The following is a 23,981-nucleotide window of genomic DNA, read 5'->3' as shown; positions in this document are numbered from 1 at the left end:
AAAATAACCCTGTGGTGAGAAAAAGGGGAGTAAGTCCAGGAGGAAAGAGGAGGAACAGAACAGCAAGCACAATGTGAATGAGTGGCTGAGCCCTCTTCTAGCCGGGCCCAAGAACCGCAAGCCCTGCGCAGCCAGCTCCAGCCCCACCTGCCCTGCAGAGGTCTCGGCATCATCCCATCACCGCTCAGTCCAGAGCGGGAGCGTGCGCAGGGGCAAAGAGAGTGTGAGAGGGAACTACACACGACTATGGGTGCGGAGCAGAAGTGGAGAGCAGTGGAAAGACCTGCCCCATGGAGCTTGCTCTGCTGGTGCAACTGGATGGGGGAAGCATCTTGTCCTGCCAGGTCAGCCCTGGGGCCCCTGCTCCCCGGCCAGCCCAGACACCCGGCCAGCGTCCCTCGTCCCTCTGTGGGACACCCTGTCCTGAGCTCCTCCGGGGTGGCGGCCTCCAGCTGCATGGGGATTTCAGGGAGCGGACAAGCTGGGAATAAAACAACAAGCTCTTTGTAAACTCTGGAGGGTCTGAGCTTGGGGTCTACAGAGAGGCCGAGGTTGGTTTGCTGAGCCCACCCTAAGCCTCTCTCCACTCAGAACTAGTGTGCTTCGTATGATCTCCACGTCACCAGAGTCACTCTCGTTTGGAGAAAGATTCTCATTGGAAAGCAAGAACATTCCTTCACTCTTTACAAAGATTTGGCAATACACAATTAAAAAAAAATAAAATCATAGTTACAACAGATTCAGGTTCATTTCATTTAAAGGAAATTCAACCAACAGGAGTGTAAAAGTTATAATTCACAGTTGTGCATTTAAGATATTAGTGTTGAAAACCTCACTTCAAAGAACTCTTGTGCAAAATTGTATTGACAGTAGAAACCATGGCTAGATGCCCTCCCAGCCTCCCCTGGCCAACAGGCCATCGTCCACCCCTCTGCCTGCTCCCAGAGGCAGACGGACGAGGGGAACAAAGGTGGCAGTAGGAGCTGACATGGGAAGATGCAGTATCCTTTCTACGAGTCAAAGCCTTGCCGAGGTCTGAGGTCAAGTCCAACGATTCCCAAAGCCACCAGCTGGTGCCCTGTGCCGCGGCGAGGACTGGCAGCCCTGCCACACGTCCTCATGGCACTGCGGCACGGCATCGGCACCTGAGCCCACCCGAACGCAGGCTGCAGCCGGCGAGGCCGAGCAAGCAGAGCTGCTCTGGCAGGACACCCCTGCAAGGGCACAGCCTCAGATGCCACGGCATCTCCACTGCAGTCGGGAGAGCCAAGCCCCGGCGCCGGCAAATGCCGATGGGAGACTCAGAAGTGATCTTGAGCTAGGCGCCGGGCTCCTCTGCTAGCGAGGGTTCCCACCACGAGGGCTGGGAACCCCTTGCATTTGTTAAACAGTAAAACTGTAAATACCCTGAGAACAGGGAGACTGGATTTTTTTCCCCTCCAGAGAGAGGACCATGCTTTGTTCTTCAAGCTAATTAGTAGTAGCAGCTCCTAACCCCTCCGGGTCAGGTACATATTTTCCATATGAAACACATCTATAATCAACTATTTTTATGGAAATTATTTCACTTTCCATTATTGGATCTGTACAAATGATGAAAAACAGTCATGCAAAAAATTGCCTGCAAATTTTGGAACAGTGCAGCATGGGCAGAAGCAGGAGGTATTTGCTTTGGGATCACATGGCTTTGGTTGGAAAAACTGGTGCTTTTTTTTTTTAAACTTTTTTTTTTTTTTTTTTTTTTAAAAGGGAAACAGACACTGAAACAAATCCATAACCTGCTGTAAGAAGCAGAAGTCAGATCCAGCAAGCAACCTCGTCCCAGAGAGACAGCTGCCTTGACTTGAGCCTTCCCTCCTTTGGCAGGTTTGACAAAACGGATACTGCATCTCAAGTTCACCACTGTGTCAAACACGTCCGACAAACTTTTACATTCAGCAACGCTAGATAAAAACTGGCGAGGTGAGTCCCTCGCCGAGGACAAACTTTGTAACGTCTCAACATTTTGCTCTGTGAGAAAGGTGCAATATTGGCAGCTCTCCGGTAACAATGGGGCTTAGGTCAGCCCATGCCGGCGCTGAGCCGTGGGCTCTCAGCATTGGTGGGCTGATGCCCATCAGAGTGAGGATGTAGACTAAGGAAACGCTTTTAGATGGGCCTCAAAAAAAGTTAATTAAAAGCTACATGTGAGAGTAAGGTTTTGGGGGCCCCGTTTCCTCCCCACTGGGTGCACAAGTGAGATACTGTGCAATTTCTATGCCCCCTTGTGGGGACTTCATCCTCGTGGGTGGCTCCAAGGAAGAAGTGCACCTTTCCCATCGGGGAGGGCAGCAACAATCGGGGCCGCTTTCTGAAGCTGAAAGAGAGAGGAGGACAAATGCAGACCCAATCGTCTCTGACATCACACACTCTTAATTTCCTGTGGGGAGATCCTGCAGCAAAATATTGCACCTTTCCAGCCACCGTTCACCAAGACAGACCGCGGGAACTTGCGGCAAGCGCCTTCCCCAGCCCGCGAGCAGGAGAGGCGGGGCGGCAGGCCTGCAGGCACAGAGAGCTCTGGCAGTTGCATTTGGGGCTGGGGGCTTCTCTGAGGGTCAGATGAGATTATCTGGGTGTAAAAGAAAGGAAGGGAAATGCTACATAGCCAGGGGCCACGGAAGGGTCTCGAAACAGAGAAACCACAATGCCCGATTTATTAATCACTCCAGATATTGAGGGCAACATTCACATTTTGTTTGAGACAGCAGTGGAAGCGGACAGGATCAGGGTGGATGACTTTTTTTTTTTCATCTGAGGACTTAGACTCCATCTGTGGGAGTGGGGAATGTGTGATGCACAACTGCCACAGGGTGCCTCACTTGCACCCAGTCTGCATTCAGGTTTTTGGGGTGGAGGAATTGGTTTCTGCTGCCTAACGCAGGGTGCCCTGTACTAGTGGGAGCTGGGTGGGAGGCTCTCTGCTCTGCTATCATGGCAATTCCTAAAATGGCTGTTAAAAGGGGCAAGAGAGAAGGAAATGCACTAAATCCACTCAAAGGAAGGAATGTGGCTGGGTACAGCCTGGAAATGAACCTCTCCAAATCCCTGAAGTGCAATACACTCGCGTCTGAAAAGTTTTGTCAGTTCTTGAAGAGGAGAGGATGGTCCCGACTCTTCAGCAGAGCCCATCCTTGCACTGGCAGAGGTTTACTGTCACTGGGAGGATCTACTTTGGGTGTGACTGTAGCAGCATCTTTTGTGTTAATACTAGAAATTGAAGAGGGGACGGGAACTGATGTTCTCTGTTATTTAGCAAAGACTGCACATCTGCCCTGGCCAAGGTAACGGTGTGCAGAACGCTACAGCACACGAGTGCTTAAAAGCTTGTCATTTTTGGATGTGCACGTTACTTCACCATGCAATTGTCAGGAACATCAATGAAAAATCACCCAGTTACTTCACCACGGAAAATTACGCCCAGCTTTCATTTCACAAGACTGCAGTTTTGTTAACTCCTTCCCCTCAGTATCATCTTCAACATACGCAAAGTTTTTGGAGGTTACAAAACTGTAAGTGTACCAACGCTTTTTCCTGTTTTACAGAGAAACCTTCTGAAATTTGAGAGATCATTAAATACCAAAGTAACCACTCCTTCCCTAAAACTTAAGTGGAAGAATGTAATAATACTCATCCCTTGGCCCTTCAGGTGGCTGAAACCAGAAGTTTCTTGAAGCTTGCTCAATCTTAGGACACAAATAACATACAAGTACCAGTTACTAACTTCTTCAACAGGGCAACAAAAAGGACCAGAGAGGGGTGAAAAGAGGCCTAAGGACATTGAAGCCAATTCACAAAACCACAACAGAGCCCATTTGAGGTTCGGGAGGGACAGAAACAATTTAAAACTCTGCAAAATACTTTTTAAAAACATGATCTCTCTTGAAAAAATAACTGGAGGAGCTTTTAAACTTCTCCGTATGTGTTTGAGGAGGGAAAACCCAACAAGGATCAAAAATACAGATAAAAAATAAACATGATTCTACTTTGCAAGAAGTATTTTCATCGTTCTCAAGGGTGGCTCACCATTCCCAAAGTACACTTGGGGCTTTAGTCTCTCTTGCTCTTTGCTCCTTTTTTCCTGTTTCTTCCTCTTCTGCTCCCAGAACGGACGCAAAAGTCTTTGGTCTCAGAACACTGGATGCAGCACAGTGTTGCAAGCACATACTAACGGTGTTCACACTCGGGGAGGAGGCAGGAAGGAGCGAGGGCTGGTCCTGCTGAGGAGATGGGATGGGTGGGTTGTGGGAAGTCAGCTCCTAGATGGCTCCTTCACTGTGCATACTGTGGTTGGGCTTGTTGTGAGTCACACAGTTCTGTTCGTTCAGCAGGTTTGCTGTCTCATCTGGCAAACCATCATGCAGCTCCGTAAGAGTCAGTTCAATTTTAGTGTTTTCACTGTCCGAGGACTGAGGTGTTTTGTCCATCCGGGATGCCATCAGGGCATTTTGGTACTGCTGTCTTGAGATCTGCTCCAAGAACAGAGGAAGAAACAAAAACAGCCAATCACACTTTGGTGTCTCCCATGGGACACACTAAAACAACAAAGTGCCCTCCCTTCCCAGACAATCACACTTCAACCCTTGTTTACCTGTTTCTATAAAACATCCCTGCACTTTGCAAGCCTAGAGCATCCCAGCTCAACACCACAGCATGGTAACATTTCCAGACAGGGTGGAAGCACAGAGCTGTGCAATCACCATGCTGTTCAAAGGCAGGGATTTATTCCTATGCAGAGATTTTTAAATCAGATCTCCATTTCCTTCTAACCATGCACATTTTTAAGGCAAGAACCAGAGTTCAGTGAAGTCTTTCTCCTAACTTCAGTGAGCTCCTGGTGAGGCTCTAAGAGTCCCTATAGAGCCGGAGGGTACAAGCATTACTGCTCTTGTCTAGGCCAGCAAACACAGCAGAAGCTACAGCCTTATTCTGATACCTAAGGACATTTGATTTTATAAAAGACTGGGATCTCCATAGAGATGAGTCCAAATTAGCAACCCATGAAGTCCTCCACTGGCTTCTGCAAGAGCTGGCTGCACTCAGCAGAACAGTCATGACAGGAGCTGGCCTAGAGAACAGAGTGTTACTGCCCACACTGTCCCAGAGGCAGGGAAGCCTACAGCCCCATACATCTGCATATGGTGGTAGAGAGGAGAATTCCTCCCAGAGCCACAAGGAACCAGCCCCATAAACTCCTCTGGGTCAGCCTTCTCAGCCAGGACAGGCAGCAGGATGCACATGCACTGGCAGCCCTGTGTGCTACAACAGCAGTGGGTTATGTCAGCAGGCAGGAAGGTGGAAGATGTGAAACAAGACTTTTAGAAAACTGTAAGTATCAGTAGCAGCACAAGAGAAGGACGGGAAATGGAGCGAGTCAGATGGATCAGGTCACAACTCCAAAAGCAAAATCCAAACGTGCATGAGCAGGTCACAACCCTAGTTTACAAGTATTAATAAATGCCTGTGTGGCACAGTGTACTCTGTCCATTGTGTACTGGCGCACTGAGTACTCTGTCCTATGTGTAAAGCAGAGTCATGCAAAAAGAGGTGTGCAAGACTGACTGCAGAGACGCCAGACAGTTTAGCATTCGTTAGCCTCAGTATGAACACAGTGAGAGTTGGAAGGACTCCACATAAACCAGTGTAAGATGAGCAGCTGCTCTGTACAGCAGATTAACCATTGGAATCTGTAGTGAGAATCACCTGCCCAGTGATAAATATTTACTGATCTAAACCTTGAAGGCTTGAACCATCGACCAGTTCTGAATGCAAGACTGTACTGTCCTTTTATAATCTGCCTACAGAATAATCCATTTAGCTTTCTAGTATTTCTACTCTATTCCACCTTCTTAATATTGAATTAACTTTGACAGAAGTTGAGTTCACAAATCATTTGAATTGCATAGAAAGAAACTGTGAACGTGCACTTAATTTAAGAAAAGCATCAAGGTCAACTTCTGGCCATGGGATGTCAGCTTCCCTGGACTCCCAGCTGGGCTGGAATTGCTGCCAGCATTAGCTGTTCCTCAGCTCAGCTAGATTTCCTATCCCACAGGACTCACACACATTTCAGCGTGGGATGCACCATGCTGAGGGACAGAGCTGTATTCATGCAGCAACTCACTGGTAGTATGAGACATGAGCCTAACATGTGAAGTTAAGATAAAGAGAAATGTCCAAGACTTCTCCAAGCAGAAGAAGGATGACAAGTCGGAAAGTAAGATCAAGAACCCCAAACTGAAACCAAAATTAAAAGTGAATAAAAACTGCAACCAACAGAAAATGTCTCATCCTTTAGAAAAGGACACTGTCTTATAATGAAGGGTCTTCATTTCAGATGGCTCCAAAGGCTTCACAAGGATACGTCTTTCATGACTAAAAGCAGAGAGAGGTTATTTTCTACAAACTTTCCTTGAGGGACCTGAAATCCAGAAACTTATGTGACCAATCTACTTACAAGCCTAAATGAAAGGAACAGTGAAGACAAATCAATGGACAGCAGATATTGGGGAAAAGTAATTTAAAGTGATTTTTAAACAGCTGCTTTCATATCCTATTTACTCACAGAGAAATATAGAGGGACCTCCCTTCCCCACACTTTCCATCCTACCAGACAAGCCCAGCTTTCCAGTGGGGTTTTTCCAGCTTTTTTCCTACCTTGACAAACTGAATGTCTGTGAGTGCTTTCACTGAGTAGTCTGGAACATACACTTGGAGGAAAGATGCATTCAGCTGGTTGTTGCTGCTCCCTAACGTTGGTGTCACTGCATCGATGCGATCACTTCGGTTTAAAGAGTCTGAGTGATTCAAGCCGCAGGGCCGAGGTGGAGACTTGTTTTCAGCTGAGAAATGGACAAGAGTGAGAAATTTCTTAAACCAGGTAAAAACATTTAAAGTCACCGGTTTCAAAGGGACATAAATTGTGACGTAGCACAAAAGAACTGCAAATACTTAATTCACTCATAACTACACATGCAGCTAAACAACCAAGTTACCCTGAAAGAGTAGATTTTGAGTCCAGAGCTGTTAGCCGACATCACTGAATATGCCCTAAACAAACCTGATTTTGTTTATGCTGCAATGGACATGCCCTGTGCACCAGTTGATCACAGTGCTTCAGCTGATGAGTGGTAACCACCAGAGAAAGGTAACTTCCCCCCTTACAGGAGCTCTTGATAGCCAGACCATGCTTAATAGATTTTTTTTTTCTTAATGATTTATAACTCCAGACCAGCCCTTTCACCCACAGTCAGTCCCAGCTAACTCTTAACCCCTTTCATTCCACCTCATACCTACATATGCCTTGTTCCCGGAGTTAGAGCAGACATTTTCAAAATTGTAAGAGAGCCCTCAGAGGACCAGAGTGCAGTCCAAGCGATGTTTACTTCAATGTTTCCTCTAGTACCTCCCAGTGCTTGAACGGGCAAAAACTCAATGAAGGAGAGCAAGCTCCATGTGGTACATGTCAGCCAGCAAAACAGGGAAAACAGTCCATGCTAGAGAGAAAAATCTGTGTTCAATAAAGGGGTAAACTAGAGACATCATTTTCCATCGCTGGCCTTTAAGCACTGCAGGGTTTCACTTGAAAACTTCAAGCTGTTCTCAGCAAGTGTGATTGGGCACAGTTTATCTCAAGTAAACGTGCTTTCAGGAAGCCACAGATATTTTGCATCCCTAGCTTCCACCCACACAGTGTCCCATAAGACAGGAGGGCAGAAATGCATCTTAAGAGATCCCAAGCCCTCCCGCAGATGGGCACACACACAGAATATATTGATCAAACAACCATCTTTGGGACTGGTGAAGCTTTCGATCTTAGTTCAGCCAGATCAAAGTGAAACTTGATGTAAACTATGCTACTCACCACATGAACCCCATTCTCAGCTGAAAAATCATTTTCATATAATCTTAAAATACAAAGCCTCTTTGAGAAAATCAGCAACACTATCCTTGCAAGCTTTTCAAATCATTTTTTGAAGACTTTTCTATATACAAACTTATTTCTTAAAAAAAAAAAAGCAGCTCCCTAAAATTCAACCCTACCTCTGCCACTTAATCACTACAAATGTAATCTCTCCTTGCTCAAATGACACAACCCATTCTACATCTCTGCATTCAGCCTTTCCTAAACCTAACACTTTAGATGCTTCTAGACGCATAGCAGAATTGCCCTGTTTTTTATTTCCCACTTTAAATCCTTCTGATGTTGTCTTTCCCTCAATTTTAGAAAAGGGAACAGAAAAACACAGGTTCTACAACTTGATAATTTTTCTGCCATTTCTGCAATATGGAATTAGTGCAGGTCCCTATGGCAACACCAAGTACAGGCTTAGGGGGAAGCACTCAGCCCTGCAAGGTTTTCCTCCATACCAACTTGCCATCCTGACAGTCATCTCAGGCCGCAATAACTGCTGCCAGGAGCCAAACCTCTATCTGCGCACAGGACTTGATGCTGTAATTCCCACTGGAGAACAAAGAACTGTGAAGGCTGAGTGAATTTGTCCTGTCTTTCCCCCCTGCATACACAAAATATGGCTGTGTGTGACAAGAATTGCATCACTGCTGCTCAGGATGATGTTTTCCATCTGGAACAGCTTTACACTAGTACGGACTTGTATCTGCCCTTTCTATTTACCAGGGGTATTATAGTACATTACTACTAAAAACCAAATAAGAACAGAGAGCAACATGACAAAGCATATATTAAAAAAAAAAAAAAAAAAAAAGGAATAATAGAAAAAAGGGGACAGGTGAAACGAAAGGACAGAGCAAAAAAAGTACGATTACAAAAAATGTGAGAGAAAGTACATCACTTCTGGACCACATACAAGTCAGGGAGGGAGAAAAGGAGTTAATGAAGAAGGAAGGATACAGAAAGTGTGGATGACAGAAGAATACCAGGCAGGTCTGGGTTTGCAGAACAGTGCCCTGCCAGCCCCTAGCAACCAGCCCAGATCTGGACAGATCTTTTCTACCCAGGTTTTCCCATACTCCTCACCTTCCTATAAAGGGGATAAAGACCACAAATCGCAACACAAACATCAGTACAACTGTATTATGAATTTGGGGTTAAACAACAGGATCCTTTTTCAGAAAGACCTGCAGAAGATCCAAGTTTCATCAAAACTGGGACTACACTGTCATAGTGACCAGGCTTACCACATCAGTTCCTTTCAAAGGAGATTCTTCCCATCGTTATTTTTCATTATTGATTTTTTTTTAAGTTGGGGAAAAAGCTATGAAAATATGCTTGGCATTTATATTGGAAACAACTTGCATGTGCAAAGTGTATGCTTATTTGTAGCAAAGAAAAGGAATAAAAAAAAAAGAAGACCTGGCATAACAAAAGAACCAAGCTAAAAAAGATAATCAAAGCTGCTGAGCTTAAAAGAAAGCCATCAGGTACTTTAATTAAAGAAAGATTAAATTTCTTGCCCTTCTTTGAAGTTTAGCAGCAGGAAACTTTAACAGGGCAGGGAAAAAATCCCCTGCAGGGCAACAACCTGTAGTTTGTTTGGAATGGGCATGAGACTAATTTAAGGACTGATGGTGAAATACACTTTCAAAAGTGAAAAAAAAAAGAGGGGGAAAATAGAGGAAAGCAGATTATGACAGTTTATGAACACATGATATGTATTAATGTTTAGGAGATGTTTCATTTAAATATGCGTATCATCTTGTTTGCTTTTAGGTCTAGGGAAAGACATTTCATCTTAAAAAGAAAACTTCAAAAGGAAGAAATATGTTCACTGTGGCTCAAACTATTTTAGGACTCTGCTCTTCCTACAGACTTTCTTGATAGGTTTCCATTTTTCTCAACTACTCTGTGCCTGCAGTGTCTGCAAAGCTCGGTTCTTGACCCTTGAGTGGTTGGACTCAGCTACGTCTCAGAGCTCTTTTTGGCCCAATTTGTTCCTTCTTTGGTCCCTGTTCTCCAAAGGGATTTCTGTGTCAGTCAACTTGGTTATTCAGCAAGGAAAGGTCTTAAGCAAAATGGGAACCAGAAAACCCTACAGGAGGTCCCACAACCTTCTTGCAAATTCCACTGCAAATCCATCCACTTAGCAAACCACTGTGCTGGTCCATGGCACTGACCTCACTGACAGAAAGCTCTAAGTTTTTGAGGAACTGAAATGGCCAGACTGTATACAAATCATAGGATTTACCCGTATAAGAATACAAGAATTTTTCATTAAAGAAGTTTTCCTTTTATGGTAGTTCAGCAGCGGACATTGTCTTGTGCCAAATACATTTTCTTCAGAATTTTTTAAGCCTCAGCTTGGGGGAGAATACCTTCTTATAGAAAAATCTCCCCTCCTAATTTTCCACCAACATACATATGAGAAACAAGAACAAGCACACATTACTAAATACATTTTCTTCAATTTGTTTTAGTTCTTCCCATTTGGAGGACTGTCATGTTGCTAGCAGTTACCATAAACGAAAGTTCAGGATACCTACCTGCGAGGCATAACTCTGTGCTGGACTTCTCCCTAACGAGCAAAGGGGTCAGATAAATACAGACTGCAGCTGACTTTTTATGGCATCAGGGCAGTCACAAGAATGGTGAAAATAGAAGCATGCGGATTTACCTGGAGAACCTGCTGCTAACAACTCTGTTCTGCTGACAACAAAGGTACGAGACAGGGACAAGGGAACTAGAAGAGGGAGAGAAAAAGGATGAGATCACGACCAGAAAGGCGTCAGCTATCCACACTCGACAGGGGAAGGAACCAGTTCACACACTGAAGAACTAAAACCAAAAGTGCAAATCAACTGTGAAAAAGTAAAGGGTTAAAACAAAAGCAAAACCAAAAGACAATTAAACAATTTTAGGAATAAACAAAAAAAAAACAAGCGTAAGGAATTACAGTGAAATAAACAATTTTCACTTGCGAATTTGAATGGTTATCCAGCACAGAACAGACCATCAAGTTACACTCAGTTTTAAAACAGTTCAAAAGGAGCAGTGGTGCCCACTCCAGCCTGGAAAGCAAAGAGTTAAAACAAGCCAGAAAGCTTTCACAGGTGCTGTTTCTTATGGGATTCAGACAAAAATAGAAATAAAACCAAAAGACACAAAGACACTTCAAGTTTTCAGTAAAACGTCAAGCGAGGTTGTGATTCTCCAACCTCACCTCTGTCAGGTTGAGTACCGTATGGCTCATCATTGCAAATCCCTCCCCAGCTGTAGCCAAAGGAAAAAGTTTCACTCCTTTGTTGGGTTTTTTTTGGAGGATCGGGTTTTGGCTTTGGGGTTTTTTTAGTGCTTTAGTCTCCTTTCTGACTTCATATTCCAGGTGTGGAGAGCAGGCACATGAAGTCCAATTAGGACACAAAGAAGCACATTTTCTCTTATTTTTCAATGACATACTTTCACTAAGCTTTCCTGTCTACACAGAGGAACAGGAGTTTATTTTTATGAGCTCATCCTAATGGAAATCTCTGGATGCTGCAAGACATCATAAAACAAATCTCTAAAACCTGGAGGGAAAGCCAGCAAAATGAGAGGTTTGCTACTGGTAAAAGCCAACCAGTCAAAGGTAAACAAATCCAAGGTTGGCCAAGATTAATTTAAAGTAGCGTGTGTGCTTAAGTTTGACATGACAAAATCCAAGATGGATTTCAGGGCACATGAAGAGGAGATCATTTGACCTCACAGGACTCAGGGCAACTGGCATGGTTGTGGGAAGTGTTAGCAACACAAAAAAACCCACCACAGGAAAACATTCAGGCTGAACAATGCTGGCAAAACAGAGATGCCTCAAGTAATTTCCAAGCGTAGGTCTGGTAGGAGAAGTGACCATGCCTAACTCAGCTCCGTGCCTGGCCATACTGCAGAAACTGAGCTTTGAAGCTGAGGGTATGATGCAGTTGTAAACACATGTCATGATTCCTTGTGAACACTGCTGCTATTGCTCAGATAAAATCCACCCAGTGCCCTGCACACTTTCAAATCTGTCAAGCCTCAAAAGGTATAAGCTAGACTGATCAAATTAAAGTGCACATAATTAAAGAATTAGTCCTGCCTGTAAAAGTGAGCTCACCTCACCAAGAGAACTGCTGTTGTCTGTACAGTTTAATAAAGTTATACTTGCAACTTACAAAATCATTTTCATTCCAATGCTGTATATACATATACGCAAAGGTACACATACGTAAAGGGAGTGCTTCATGAGCATACAATTAAAACGAGCTGCCTCTCAAGTGGAACACAAACCCCGCTGTGACAGGAGGACCCAATTTCAGTGTGATAAACATCTCTCCCCTGAAGCTGAGCAAGCAGCTTTGGGTCAGCAGACGGCCAACACCAGCACCCCAGCTCTCCCCAGCGGTTCTGCGGATTCTCAGTCGACATCAAGATCTTAGCGGTGACACCTCTGGCACCAAAATATACCACCAAGTGCTGAAATACAGAACTGAAGCCTACTCTTGGTGGATTATAAAACAATCCCCCAACCTGTGCCTGTGATGTGGTAGCTTGTGCTACCGCTTGCGTGCCGGGAATTGGCTGACACCTTGGAGGGAACTGGCTGACACCTCGCCCTCAGACACCAGCTCCCCCCCATGCCGATTTCTCGGTTATGCTGCCACACACGCTGAAAGGAGCGATTGCTTTTCTTACATAGCTGCCCTCCTTTTCCTCAAGACGGCCTTAGAAACAAGACTGGCAAAGCGAACCATCCCCAAACTAACCAGGCGTTTGTACTTTGCACCACTAGATGTCCCTCTGCCACTAATTATTTATTCCCCTTAATGCAATCCCTGTTGTCCTGCCTTCAGCAAAACTACAAAGCTGTCCTCCAGTACGAAACACATCACTCGGTAAGGCCAACACTTGCCATCCTCTGGGAGCTGGCAAACCGCTGCCAGCCGTTGGGTTTCGGAGTCAGTGCCAGTGTCGCCACCAGCCCGGGTCCCTCCCAGGGATGCTGTGCCAGGCAGGTAGTTTTGCTGGCGAGAAGGTATCATTTACATCAGCCCCATGGACGCTGCAGGGGGATGCTCTGCACAGCCTCCTCCCCGCACTCTCAGGACGGGCAGGCTTGTGCAGGAGTGCATTCCAGAAGCAGAAGGTAAGAGGACATACCTGGCGATGCTGTGAGGGCCATCACCCCATAGTAGGAAAAAGCACCAGCTTCAAACTTCATGCCCTCTTTCCCAGCCTCCACTTCCACTTTCCCCTGTTAAGGAAAAGGAGAGAGAGCTGCAATTAAAAGGGACCATAGGTCTTGAGGCACAAGACCAGACTTGAGCCCTGAAAGCTAGTTTTGCCTGACATTCCTAAGCAGTGTCATGGTCCCTGCAGTTTGTAACGGTGCCTGAACAGGGACAGACCCTGGAGGGCAATGCTCTTGTGCCCTGAGCTATCCTGGTCTTTGGTGCCCTGTGGCCACTGTAAGTCCCTGCAGAGGAATGGGATCACCACAGTGCTTCAGGGTGGTACTACTGCCCTGGTTCAAGTGTTGCCAGGCTGCTTTACCTCAATGCAAAGTGAAAAAAATACTCCCCCAGCATCACAACAAGCTTATACGTGGCACAGTCATCTGCGGTCTTGAGATACCTAGACGTTTTGGGCCACAACTCATGTTCACATGAAGAGCCCCCTCTAACACAAACATAGGAAAGGAAGATGGGAGACAACACATGAGAAGGCTGTCTGTCTTCACTGATGAGATTCCCACAGAAACAAAGTCCTTATTCCTAAAGAAGCAGTCTTGGGGCTACTTTGCTTTTCTTGGTTTCTAGCAGTTTTAATTCTAGCACCCTTAACTTAAGATCCTGCTCTCCTGCAGGGTCTTGCCTTGAAGGACCCTCAGAGCTTCCCAAGCTGTACAAAAACACACCACCACGCAAGTGCACTTGCTTCTGATGCCAGCTGAACCAAATGTTTGACATCATGTCCTACAAAGGACTCCAGAACAGAACCCACCATAATGAACACAGCAGTAAAAATCCACCATTACTCCAGTATACAAGTAGCCAAAAATAACTGGCTTCTTAGTGGGGCCTGGTTTTCACAACCATTCATCCTTACTGGTACTGCACTGAGAGTTACAGCACTCCACTGCAGACAGAAGAAATCTCATTCAGCTTTCAGGCTGAGCTACACAAAGGTTGAGATTTCAGGCAGACAACATAATTACCTGCAATGCTTTCCGTCTGGCTAGGCTGGAAAGGGCAGACAGACTGCCTGTCCCATGTGTACCAAGTAGACTGAACATCAGCTGGACACAACTGGGTCAAAATTAGTCCAAAAGGCAGATTTTATTTCTGTGTTTATTTCATTAAGCATCATTTAAAATAAATGATCATGCCTTTCACTTTACAGTACCATACTGGGGCAGAAAAACATGAAGATAAGAACTCAACCTACATGAGCCCAGATACCAAGACAGTTTGTCTAACTGTCCCAGATAAGAAAACCCACAAAATCTATCGTGCAGGAAGAGAGTGCCTAGCTCACAAATCCATTTTCCTGCTATCACAAGCAACAACTTCATATAATCCCTTCTGAAGCCAATTTCACTTCACAACACAAGTAGCTTATTTGTTCATTATAAGCCTTCCAAAAGGTACGATTTCATCACGCACATAAAGGCTGGTTAAAAACAGAGCTCTCAACCTACTTACTGCTGGCAGTTATTCACCAGTCAAGACCAGGTCTCCGAAATACATACACAAATGGGCTTTAATCTTCACATACAGTCCATCTGGAGTTAGTAGCTAAATACAAGCTAGTAATTAGCAGTAGGAGTTGAGTTTCAGTTCCAAGACTATTGCTCTATCAGCACATGCAGCACCTCCAGGCTTCCCAATGGTGGCCCTATGAGGACCAGGCATGCTTGACATGGTCATAGTGGCTGAAAAGCCATAAAGAATTTCCTGTGCATGCTATTAGATATGTTCTGCCCTGTTTAAATGCATGCACATGTGGTTTCTGGTTTTCCACTGTTTAATGTTCTAACAATGACAAGAACAAATCTCAAACTGCTTCAGAAGAACTTCCCATTAGCTAAGAGAAAAGCTGTTGCAAACAGGTGACATTCCAGCTAAAACTGAGATTAAATTGGTAAACTTGAAGCACAGAATACACATTTGTGTTCTGGCATGCGTTTACTGTCTTGGTCTCTTGACATGAGACAATAAGTTCAAGTCCATTTAAGTAACAAAAGCAGAGTATTTATCCCCTCTTGGTCCTTGCAGAACCAACCTTGTTATCATTTTTATAGTACGTACCTACTGCAAGACTCCCTTTTCCAAATGCATAACAGAGCTAGCACATTGTGTTTGCTAAATATTTATTGATTGAAGAATAGCTCAGAAAGAACTGATTGTTCTTTTGTATTGCCCATGTCCTCCATTTACATCTTTGCAGCATTACCTCATTCAGGAGCATTATTTTGCCTCTGAAATATTTCAGATTGCAACAATTCAGCACATAAGAGTGAGCAGTTAAATTGCTACTAGTGGCTCCTCAAACCCGTAGAAAAAAGGATCCATTTTTAAAAGAGAATTACACTGAATCCACAATATCATATTCCAGTGCTTTCTTAATTGTTTATCACTGACAGTGTTTAAAACCCCCTCTCTTTTTTTTTTTTTAAGGCCATGTTAAGGTAACATTTCAAGCCCTGTGTTACAGCTGTAGCTACAATGCTTGGGGTTTTATGATCAAAACTGATTTCAGTCATGCAGGATAGAAACATAAGCACCTGCTCAGCAAAATCTCTCTTACAGGACTGTTTCTGCTCAAATGGTGCTAGATGGACGCTAAGTTTCTGTGCAAAGCTTTACCTAGCCATTAAAGTGTTCCTGTCAAGTAACAAAACCTGGGAGATAACAGCACTGGAAGCAATCCTGTACAGAACAAGCAGAAAACAGTCCTTCCACACCACTTGGGGCTCCTATCTGAAAAGCACACAAGTGCAGTGATGTTGGGGTAGGGTGAGCGCCTGGATGGCAGGGTGCCCAGGAATGGCAGGGGCTGGGGCAGGAGGAGGCAGCAGTTGACTAGATGGTGCAGTGATCCCACCAAAACTTGTGCTTCTCACAACTCCAAAGGTACAGATTTCAAAATTGCACAGAAAAATGTCATTTCTCTAAACTGTCAAACTCCCCACACCTCCTTTTGCAAAAGGAAAAAACGTATTAGAGAAATCATCCTGGCCAAACTCCTATGACAAGCCATTTTTTGCACGCTTATTTTCCAAGCAATACCAAGGGACTCCTTTGCACTGTCTATCCTAGTGGTACATAAAGCTTAAGTAACTTTCAACAGATGATTGGAAGGGGGAAGTGCTGTCTACCCTTCACAACTCGTTTAACTGAGGCTGAAAGCAGCTGAGTGAGCTCTTCAAGGTTGGCAAGGTCGTAAAGGAGACAGAACAGTGCCCAGGAGCCATAGCTCCATTCCTATGTTTGAAAGAAGACAAACAACTGGAAGGGGTATAGAGAGGGATATGTCAGGAGATGAAGGATTTTGCACATATCTGCATAATCACATATCTGACCTGTAAAATGAGAACAAAGTAGTCGACGGGCTTGTTTCGCTGGTAGAGGTAGTGTTCTGGAGCTTTCTTGTTCTTCTCATCATATTTCAGCTCCTGGATGACGTTGGGATGTTTTAGCAGCCTGAGAAGTATCTTCTCTGACATCTGGGATGGACCAAATGCTTCTACTTCTATAACACAAAATACAGCTTGGCATTACACTTCATATGCCTGGCAAGAAGTGAGCAGTACTCGTTAATAAGCATTTGCCTATAAAAGACAGACACACAGATGCAGAGAGATCCATTATGGAATTGCAGGCTTCCTGTCTTTTGAGACTGTTAGATTTGTAAGGGGGGAAAAAAACCAGGAACACCCCAACTTTCATTACTGAAGTATTTTTCAAAACAACCAAAACCCATGTCTCCATCTGAAAGGGAAAAGAAAAAGGCAGTCTTGCCCTCTTGAGAGTTCAGTGTCACAGTTGTATAGCCTCACTGGAGAGTTGTATAAATGGAAGAGCAATTGGGGCACAGAGAACCTCTGAATTTGTTTTTTCCTTCCTCAAAAGGTATTAAAGTTACTGCATTTATTGCATTTAAAAAATAAAAAAATAAAAATCACTGGGGCCTAGAAAGTTGCTCTAGATAGATGCTCTACATAAATGAGCAACACAATTGGGGCTGCCACAGTTCATATGGGAAGAGTTACTCAAAGTGAGAGACAGTGTAGGTCAGTTCAAACCATGTGGGATTAATGTCTGACACACAGAACACATCCCCTATCCACTTGCTCTTCAGTGTTTCCCAAGAGTCCTTGTGTGGGAGAGTTAAGCCAGGGATGTCGAGATTTATACATGCAAATTGATAAGCTTTCCTAACACCTCATTTCAGAACAGGACCGTTAATGACCCAGTACCTTTCATCTGCTAAAGATACTATTCTCAATTGAGAACAGAGAAACCAAACCTGTAGCTTTCATCTTATTTAGCAGTGGCTTCACAGACAGACCTGGATTTAAGCTACATAATCCTTTCATCCACAGAACAAGTAGAGAAGCAGCACTGTAAGACTATGTCTGTTGAGCAGGTGTTTAGGGAACTCCATCAAGTCTTGTACCACTACATGAACAACGCCTTGCTTGCTGTTAAATCCGCATCTTCCTGTCGAACTGCTTCCTTTCACCAAGGACATGCTCACATGCATGTGAGCCGTAGAACTCCAAGCCTTTTAAGGAATTATGGCCCCTCAGCTGACATGTGATAACCGATCACGTACATGTTTCTCTCAAGTCACAGAGGCAAAACAAAGCATGAAGGCGGACTAGGAGCATTTAGGCAGGCAGTTACTGCATCTTAGAGGAGGGGAAGTACTAATTTCCAACCGGAGCTGGCAAACTTGAGATAAAACAACTTTATCACTTTCAACCAATGAATATATGTTGAACATAGCAGTGAAAGACGCCCGTCTGAAAGGCCTGCATGTGAGAAGTCTTTATATGTCAAAGAGAGACAGCACGAGCAATAGGAAGGTATGTTTTCCACAAGCTCTCCTGTTAACAGGTCTCATCTCTGAAGTGAAGGGACCAACTTTACGATGAAAGGCAGTATCAGCTGCAAGACACCATTCAAGGCCCTGGCCTCTGCCAGACTGCCCACCCAAGGGCTAAAACATCAAGGTGTTCTGGGATGGAGACAACTGTTCTCTGAAACCTGAAGTCATCAACGGAGGTCACACAAGCCAGCCAGAAATCCATTTTAAAAAGTACAGTTCAACTGCCTGTGCAGTCTGCATTAAATGTGTCAGGAGAGTTTTTCACTTGGAGTCAAAAAGTCTCACGGAACAGGTTTAGACCTTCCTGCAAAAAGTCCAGCATCTCTTTCTGGAGAAGGCGCCAGAGTGAAATTACAGTCAGCTGGCCAGTGGTATCGAGTCCTCTTTGGTTTGTTCCCTGAGCTCTTCCTAATGGGGTGTACTTGCTAGTCGTTAATCTGACGGACTCTAGACATGCAGTGCGGCACTTGGCATTCATCCTTACCTTTCAGACCAATTTAAAGTTACTGGTCCACCCCTGGTAAATGTCTCAGAGGGTTCATGCCGACACTGAACACAGGAGAGGAGAGAATTTAAAAAGAAAAACACAACAGTGGCATTATTTGTCACCCCACAAACCAGCCTCCCTTCCCGCCTGCACTGTTCCACCCACCTCACCGGCCTTTGCTGACAAACTGCCTCCGAGGCTCTGGCACAATCGCAAAAAGACATAACCCGCACTTGCCTGTTGCCAGGAACCGGTGCATTGCCAGGAGGAGCTGTGGTGATATTTTAACCTTCATCTCGCTGTCTGTCTGCTTGAAGGCAGAGAAGTCCTGCTTCCTGTCCCGATGAGCTACTTTCTTTTTCGTCTTGTTATCAGCTGGGGAAGGGAGGGTGGGAAAAGAAAGGAAGGAAGTGATTTCTGTTAGAACGTGGTCCAACACGAACCGCGCTGGATGGAGTCAGCCAGGATGCCCACCCAGAGCACAGGGTGAAGACAGACCCCTCTGCAGTACACGCGAAGCCCTGCTCATCAGCACGCAGCACAAGCCAGAAACAATGAGCGAGCTGTGCTGTGGGCTCATCCAGCCATGAGCCCCTGTCCTGCAGAGCCAGGCACCCATGGTCTCTGTCAGTCCTCTCTCACTTCAATGGGGGGAAAGTCTCTGCTTGCAAACATCTAACTGCAGAGCAGCCCTGAATATTACAAATAAGGTGCCTGCTCATTTCTAGCTGGGGAGAAGTCCTGCTCGGTGTAACTAGTGATCAAAAGATGTTGCTCTACAGGAATATGTGCAATAGCTGCTTTTTTGTATGCATTCATTCAAAAATTTCCAGCAAGTACATAAATAAATATACAATGACTTATTTCTTATGTTGTACCACAGCTTCACTGACTCTTTACAGCTTTGGCAAAATCCCCATGCCTTTGGTCCAAGTAACTCTCAATGTCTTGCATATAGTTTCTTTTGTCCTTTCCAAACTTCAGCAAAGGCTGGCAAGGTGTACAGCCTGGAAGTGGGAATCTCTGGCTGCTTTATAGGCACTGAAGCCAGAATGAAGTACACAGTAGCTTCAGGAGATCAGATACGAGAATTTGTCTGCTAGTTATCCTGGACTCCTGTCCTTTATTCAGCTAAATACTTGCCACTTGGTTTGTCTGTGTCTTAAAAGAGGCCCTGTGGTGGGGAATCCCCAAGTTTGTGAAAGACAACATGAAAGATGGAGTTGCAGAGGCACAAACCACCCAATAATTATCATTCACCCACTGAACTAACCTGCCAAAATGTCTAGGAAACCAGGTAAGCGGAGAGCTATAGGCACCTGGGGTACAGTATATATCAATTCCAGGGAGAAGAGGTCTCTGCTCAGATGGCAGTGTCTTGCTCTTCTCTGCTGACACAGTGTGTAAGGTGGCACTGGGTGTAAGCAGCAGAATGCTGTCAGACAGCTCTGAGCTCCACCATATATTGCAGGAGACCCAAGTCTTGAGGCAATACTGTGAGCTTCTTCGACGTGACGCATGGCTTAGGTTCTAGGGCTTTAGTGGGGAAATATACTGAAAACACTGCAGCTACTTGTCTATCAGACCCCTAGTCATGGGTTTAAAATGGCTAGGCTTTTGAGGGACCACAGACAGTTCTGGTACATTGATTCACTGCAGAGAATTCAGGCAAGCACACAAAGAGATGTAAGGTGATGCTAACACTGTGAAACCTCATGCATACTCCCAGGTAGCTGTTGACAGATTTTAGGTTATGCATGGAAAGATGATTAAAGCGATGTAGAGTAGCAAGGAAGCCACTGAGTTCTGGAGTCCTGTAGGTGTCCAAATATATGCTACAGACTACGTAAGGCTCAGAGTGGCTGAGTTTGGGGCTTGGAAACACACAATACTGGTAATTAACAGATTTCTAGAAAGATTTTTCTAAGTCACCTAGCCTTTTAGATAAGAATACATTTAGATCCTCAGCTTCCCATGGATAAGCCTCTACTATAGGACTATTACAAACTCAAAAGCTATATTGCACTGATAGTGACGTATCTACTCCAGATATCTAAAGCTCATTCTGTAAGAAGTGCAAATCAGAAAATATGAGATACTTGTTCCCAAGCACATGGAGAACAACGACAACCCATGCCCTTTTTCTCCTCTGAAACCAGAAGCCTCTTACCCTAGTAGTACTTTATCTAGGAACTGGACTACATCAGGGACTGCAGTTTCTCTTCCAAAAGCAGGAATAGAAACCATCTAAGAGAGTGGTTATGGACTAAAAACACCCAAGAGAGTGGCTTAGGAATACAGTCTGAGACAGACCTTATCTGTACTTACAGTTAAAGGAAAGATGCATACCAAAGCAATAGAAAGTGAATAGAGGAAAAGTCCCCCAGAAGCTCTCACTAGGTCCTACTGCTTGTAAGAGGTAAGAATAGAAACTGTGCTTTTTCTGAAAAGCTCAGAGAATGCCATTTTTACACTGCTGAGGCTGAGATGTCTTTTCACAAGGAACTCTGTCGCTGCTCTCTTCAGGGAGGCAAAAATCACCACAAGTAGACGTTTTGGCCCTGGGACAAGGAAACATCTCTTCAGTGGGGCAGTAAAGCATCTCTGTATTTCTCCTGTGAATGAGCTGTATGTACCACTGCAGGCTTCACACTGCATTTCTGGTACCTGAAAACAGGGCCAGCATCACACCATGGGAGATTGCCTTAAATCTTTCTGTCTGCATCAGTCATCAAGGTAAGAGACCCAGGCTCTTAATCAAATGATGGGTGATTTCAACTGCTCCTACTGTTTCCTTGGCAGCTTGTCCAGAAACCTTTCCCCAAGAAAAATGTTACACAGTGAGAGCAGAGCCATATGGCTTAAAGCCACTATCTTGCCTTATTTTTGTAAGGAATAGTCTTAATTGTTCTTCACTATCCAAACAACTTCTGAGCTTCTTGTAAGACACAGGAATCAAGGACTGGATGGAGAGACACATAATTGAATCTAGACCAGGTATTTTCTGTCTGCCCTTTCTACAGTAAGTGAAATGAAGACCTGGGCACTGAAGTTATCGTGGCATGCTGAAGTGATCTCTGCTTACAGAGTGCTGTGACACTGTTTGGTTCTGCAACATGAACAATGTGATGCATAAGGGATACTCTTAGTATAACTTTTGGTGAGATATCAACAAATATCACAACTATGTTCAGTAGGTTCTGGGAATATTTAGACTTTTTCTTCAAACCAAAGGCAGCAAGGCTGATCATGAGCTCCTGGGCTGAGAACTCAAGTAGAGGAGGGGTCCAAATACAAGTAAGGTTGTGATCTCTCTTGTAATATTCCTGAACTTCCAGGCCTGATGCAGAATACCATGAATGATTGCATGAACTTCCTTGAAGGAGCCAGCCTGGACTGGAGGCAGCTACAGAACAGGGTGTTTAAACCTCAGATCACCCATTCATTTGGGCAGGCAGGAAGGCAGCAGGCTGATGGGTGCTGCAAATGCACCCAGACAATGTTCTGGGAAGGTTCTTGTTCTCTTCACGTACACCTTTTTGTCCTCTTGTCTTTAGGACACAGCAGACATCTTCAGTGAGCTCCAGACAAGAGAATGAGAACAGAAGTATTTTATCAAATCCAAGTGTGGTTCCATCTGGCACCTGAGAACTGTACAAGGACAGAGACAGCAGCAACTGCTTGAGATGCACATCTATCAGATCCTCCAGGAAAAGAAAATACATCTCCCAGAGGACTAGACTCACTGACCCTGTGCTCACACTCAGTACCAGGATACCCAGCCTTAGGCAGTCAGAGGTGGATGCCAGTCTCTGAGCACACACCCCACGTCCCCCTCTCCCTCATCCCCCCAAGTGATGCACACACCCAGGCTGACAGCGTATGCCCCCCACACTGCACAGGTCTTTTTAAGCCCGTGACTTTGTTTCATTTTAAAATAAAGGCTTAGGAATGAAACCAAATTAGTTTTGCCGGTTCTTTTTGTCCTTAACTGGAAAAATCAGGTTGCCGCGTGTATCATGCATGTTTTGGCAACCAAGAGAAAGTCAGTGGCACTAAACCTGAAGCTCTTAAACAGCCTAAAATAGCTTCCTGTAAGGATACAGCAGAAGGTTAGCAAGTCCACAGTCCTAATGACCAACAAGGTAAAAGCATAATTTTCTAACGGGGGGCAATCACCTTGGTATACCTTAAGATTAGATTCCAGCTACACAAAGCTCTGCTCTCCTGGCCTAGGGTACTGATGTACACTGTGCCAGTATCTGTAGGTCTTGGCAGACAAATCAGCATTGCATGACCTTTTCTATGTTGCTACACTTTGACTGAATGACAGCGGGAATACTTATCAGGACAAACAATTTTTATTCCCGTAGCTCTGTGGTTTAAAGGGGAGAAGCGATATAGTTTGCTAGCACATATATTTAATACACCTCTTTTGACAGCTGTTTGGAAATAGGAATCTTTGGGTAAGATGTGGTCTTCCCCTCAGGGATGTGACTTGCTAAGGCTAAAATAAATCATTATGTGAAAGCTATTGCAGCTGCAGCCGTGCAGCTCTCCAATAAATGTGCCCCATGGCCTGGCACTGAACACCCCTGCAGCATGAGCTTGCCAGGGGTCATATTCACTGAGACAGACTGCTGAACAGCACTTGGGTGAGGACATACAAATGCAATGTAAGCTGATGCTTACAACAGGACTATTTATCTGCAACACGCAGAACATGTGCACAAAGGTGTGTTAAGGTATTTAATTTGTAGAAAAATTTCAGATTTTACATGTTGCAAACCCTCTCTGAATCTACACATGAAAAATGGCAGCATTCCAGTTGCACTAAGGGGATGATTAAACTTGTCTTCAATTAGAAAGAGCTAAATAAGACAGGCCACCAGTCAAACCTGGGTGAGAATGGTGAACTCAACGTTCCTCAAGCAGACTCTGCAGTCGGAGGCCAATGAAGAACAGCTTTCTCTCTTGGGCCTCTATGAAGGTTGACAAATGCTCTCCCACCATGGTTAGGGCCATGGGAGTGCAGGACAGATTCCTGTAGGGCATCAACCATGAAAAAATGCTCCAACTTTCCCATACTAAGAGCTAAATGCACTGACAGCTCTGCATCGTGACACTGACTGTCAGTGCAGTCAGAGCCTACCTGTGGCGTAACAGAAACCTCTTCTCTCCACCCAATCATCATCCCTGGTACAAAGTTTCATGCTCAGAAGTACTCAGTCTATCTAGATGTTGATAGGTCAGACATATTTAATGATTTTTCTTGCTCCCATCTTTTTCTCCTTGCTCCCAACATCTCTACAAACCATAAGACATAGCAGACTAGAGCAAACTGAAGAAATATCACACCTTTACTGAAAACACAGCCCTCGAAAAATTCAGCTGCAGATCTTCAGCAGT

The 23,981-nt window shown here is 44.7% G+C and overlaps 1 protein-coding gene across 1 annotated transcript in view; it reads right to left on the bottom strand.

The window, feature by feature from the left end:
• Positions 1 to 634: 634 nt before the first annotated feature.
• CNNM2 (cyclin and CBS domain divalent metal cation transport mediator 2) overlaps positions 635 to 23,981 on the bottom strand; it is a 124,521-nt gene continuing 101,174 nt past the window's right edge. Inside the window, exons 3-8 of the mRNA XM_074907644.1 lie at positions 18,810 to 18,947; positions 16,554 to 16,723; positions 13,130 to 13,223; positions 10,632 to 10,697; positions 6,697 to 6,881; positions 635 to 4,508 (exon numbers count right to left, since the gene is read on the bottom strand). Coding sequence (XP_074763745.1) covers positions 4,299 to 4,508; positions 6,697 to 6,881; positions 10,632 to 10,697; positions 13,130 to 13,223; positions 16,554 to 16,723; positions 18,810 to 18,947 — 863 coding nt within the window. The 3' untranslated portion in view covers positions 635 to 4,298. The remainder of the gene's footprint in view (positions 4,509 to 6,696; positions 6,882 to 10,631; positions 10,698 to 13,129; positions 13,224 to 16,553; positions 16,724 to 18,809; positions 18,948 to 23,981) is intronic.

The sequence above is a fragment of the Athene noctua genome, chromosome 5, assembly GCF_965140245.1.
Source record: "Athene noctua chromosome 5, bAthNoc1.hap1.1, whole genome shotgun sequence".
NCBI classification, from domain to species: domain Eukaryota; kingdom Metazoa; phylum Chordata; class Aves; order Strigiformes; family Strigidae; genus Athene; species Athene noctua.
This window is presented reverse-complemented; position numbering and strand designations above follow the sequence as displayed.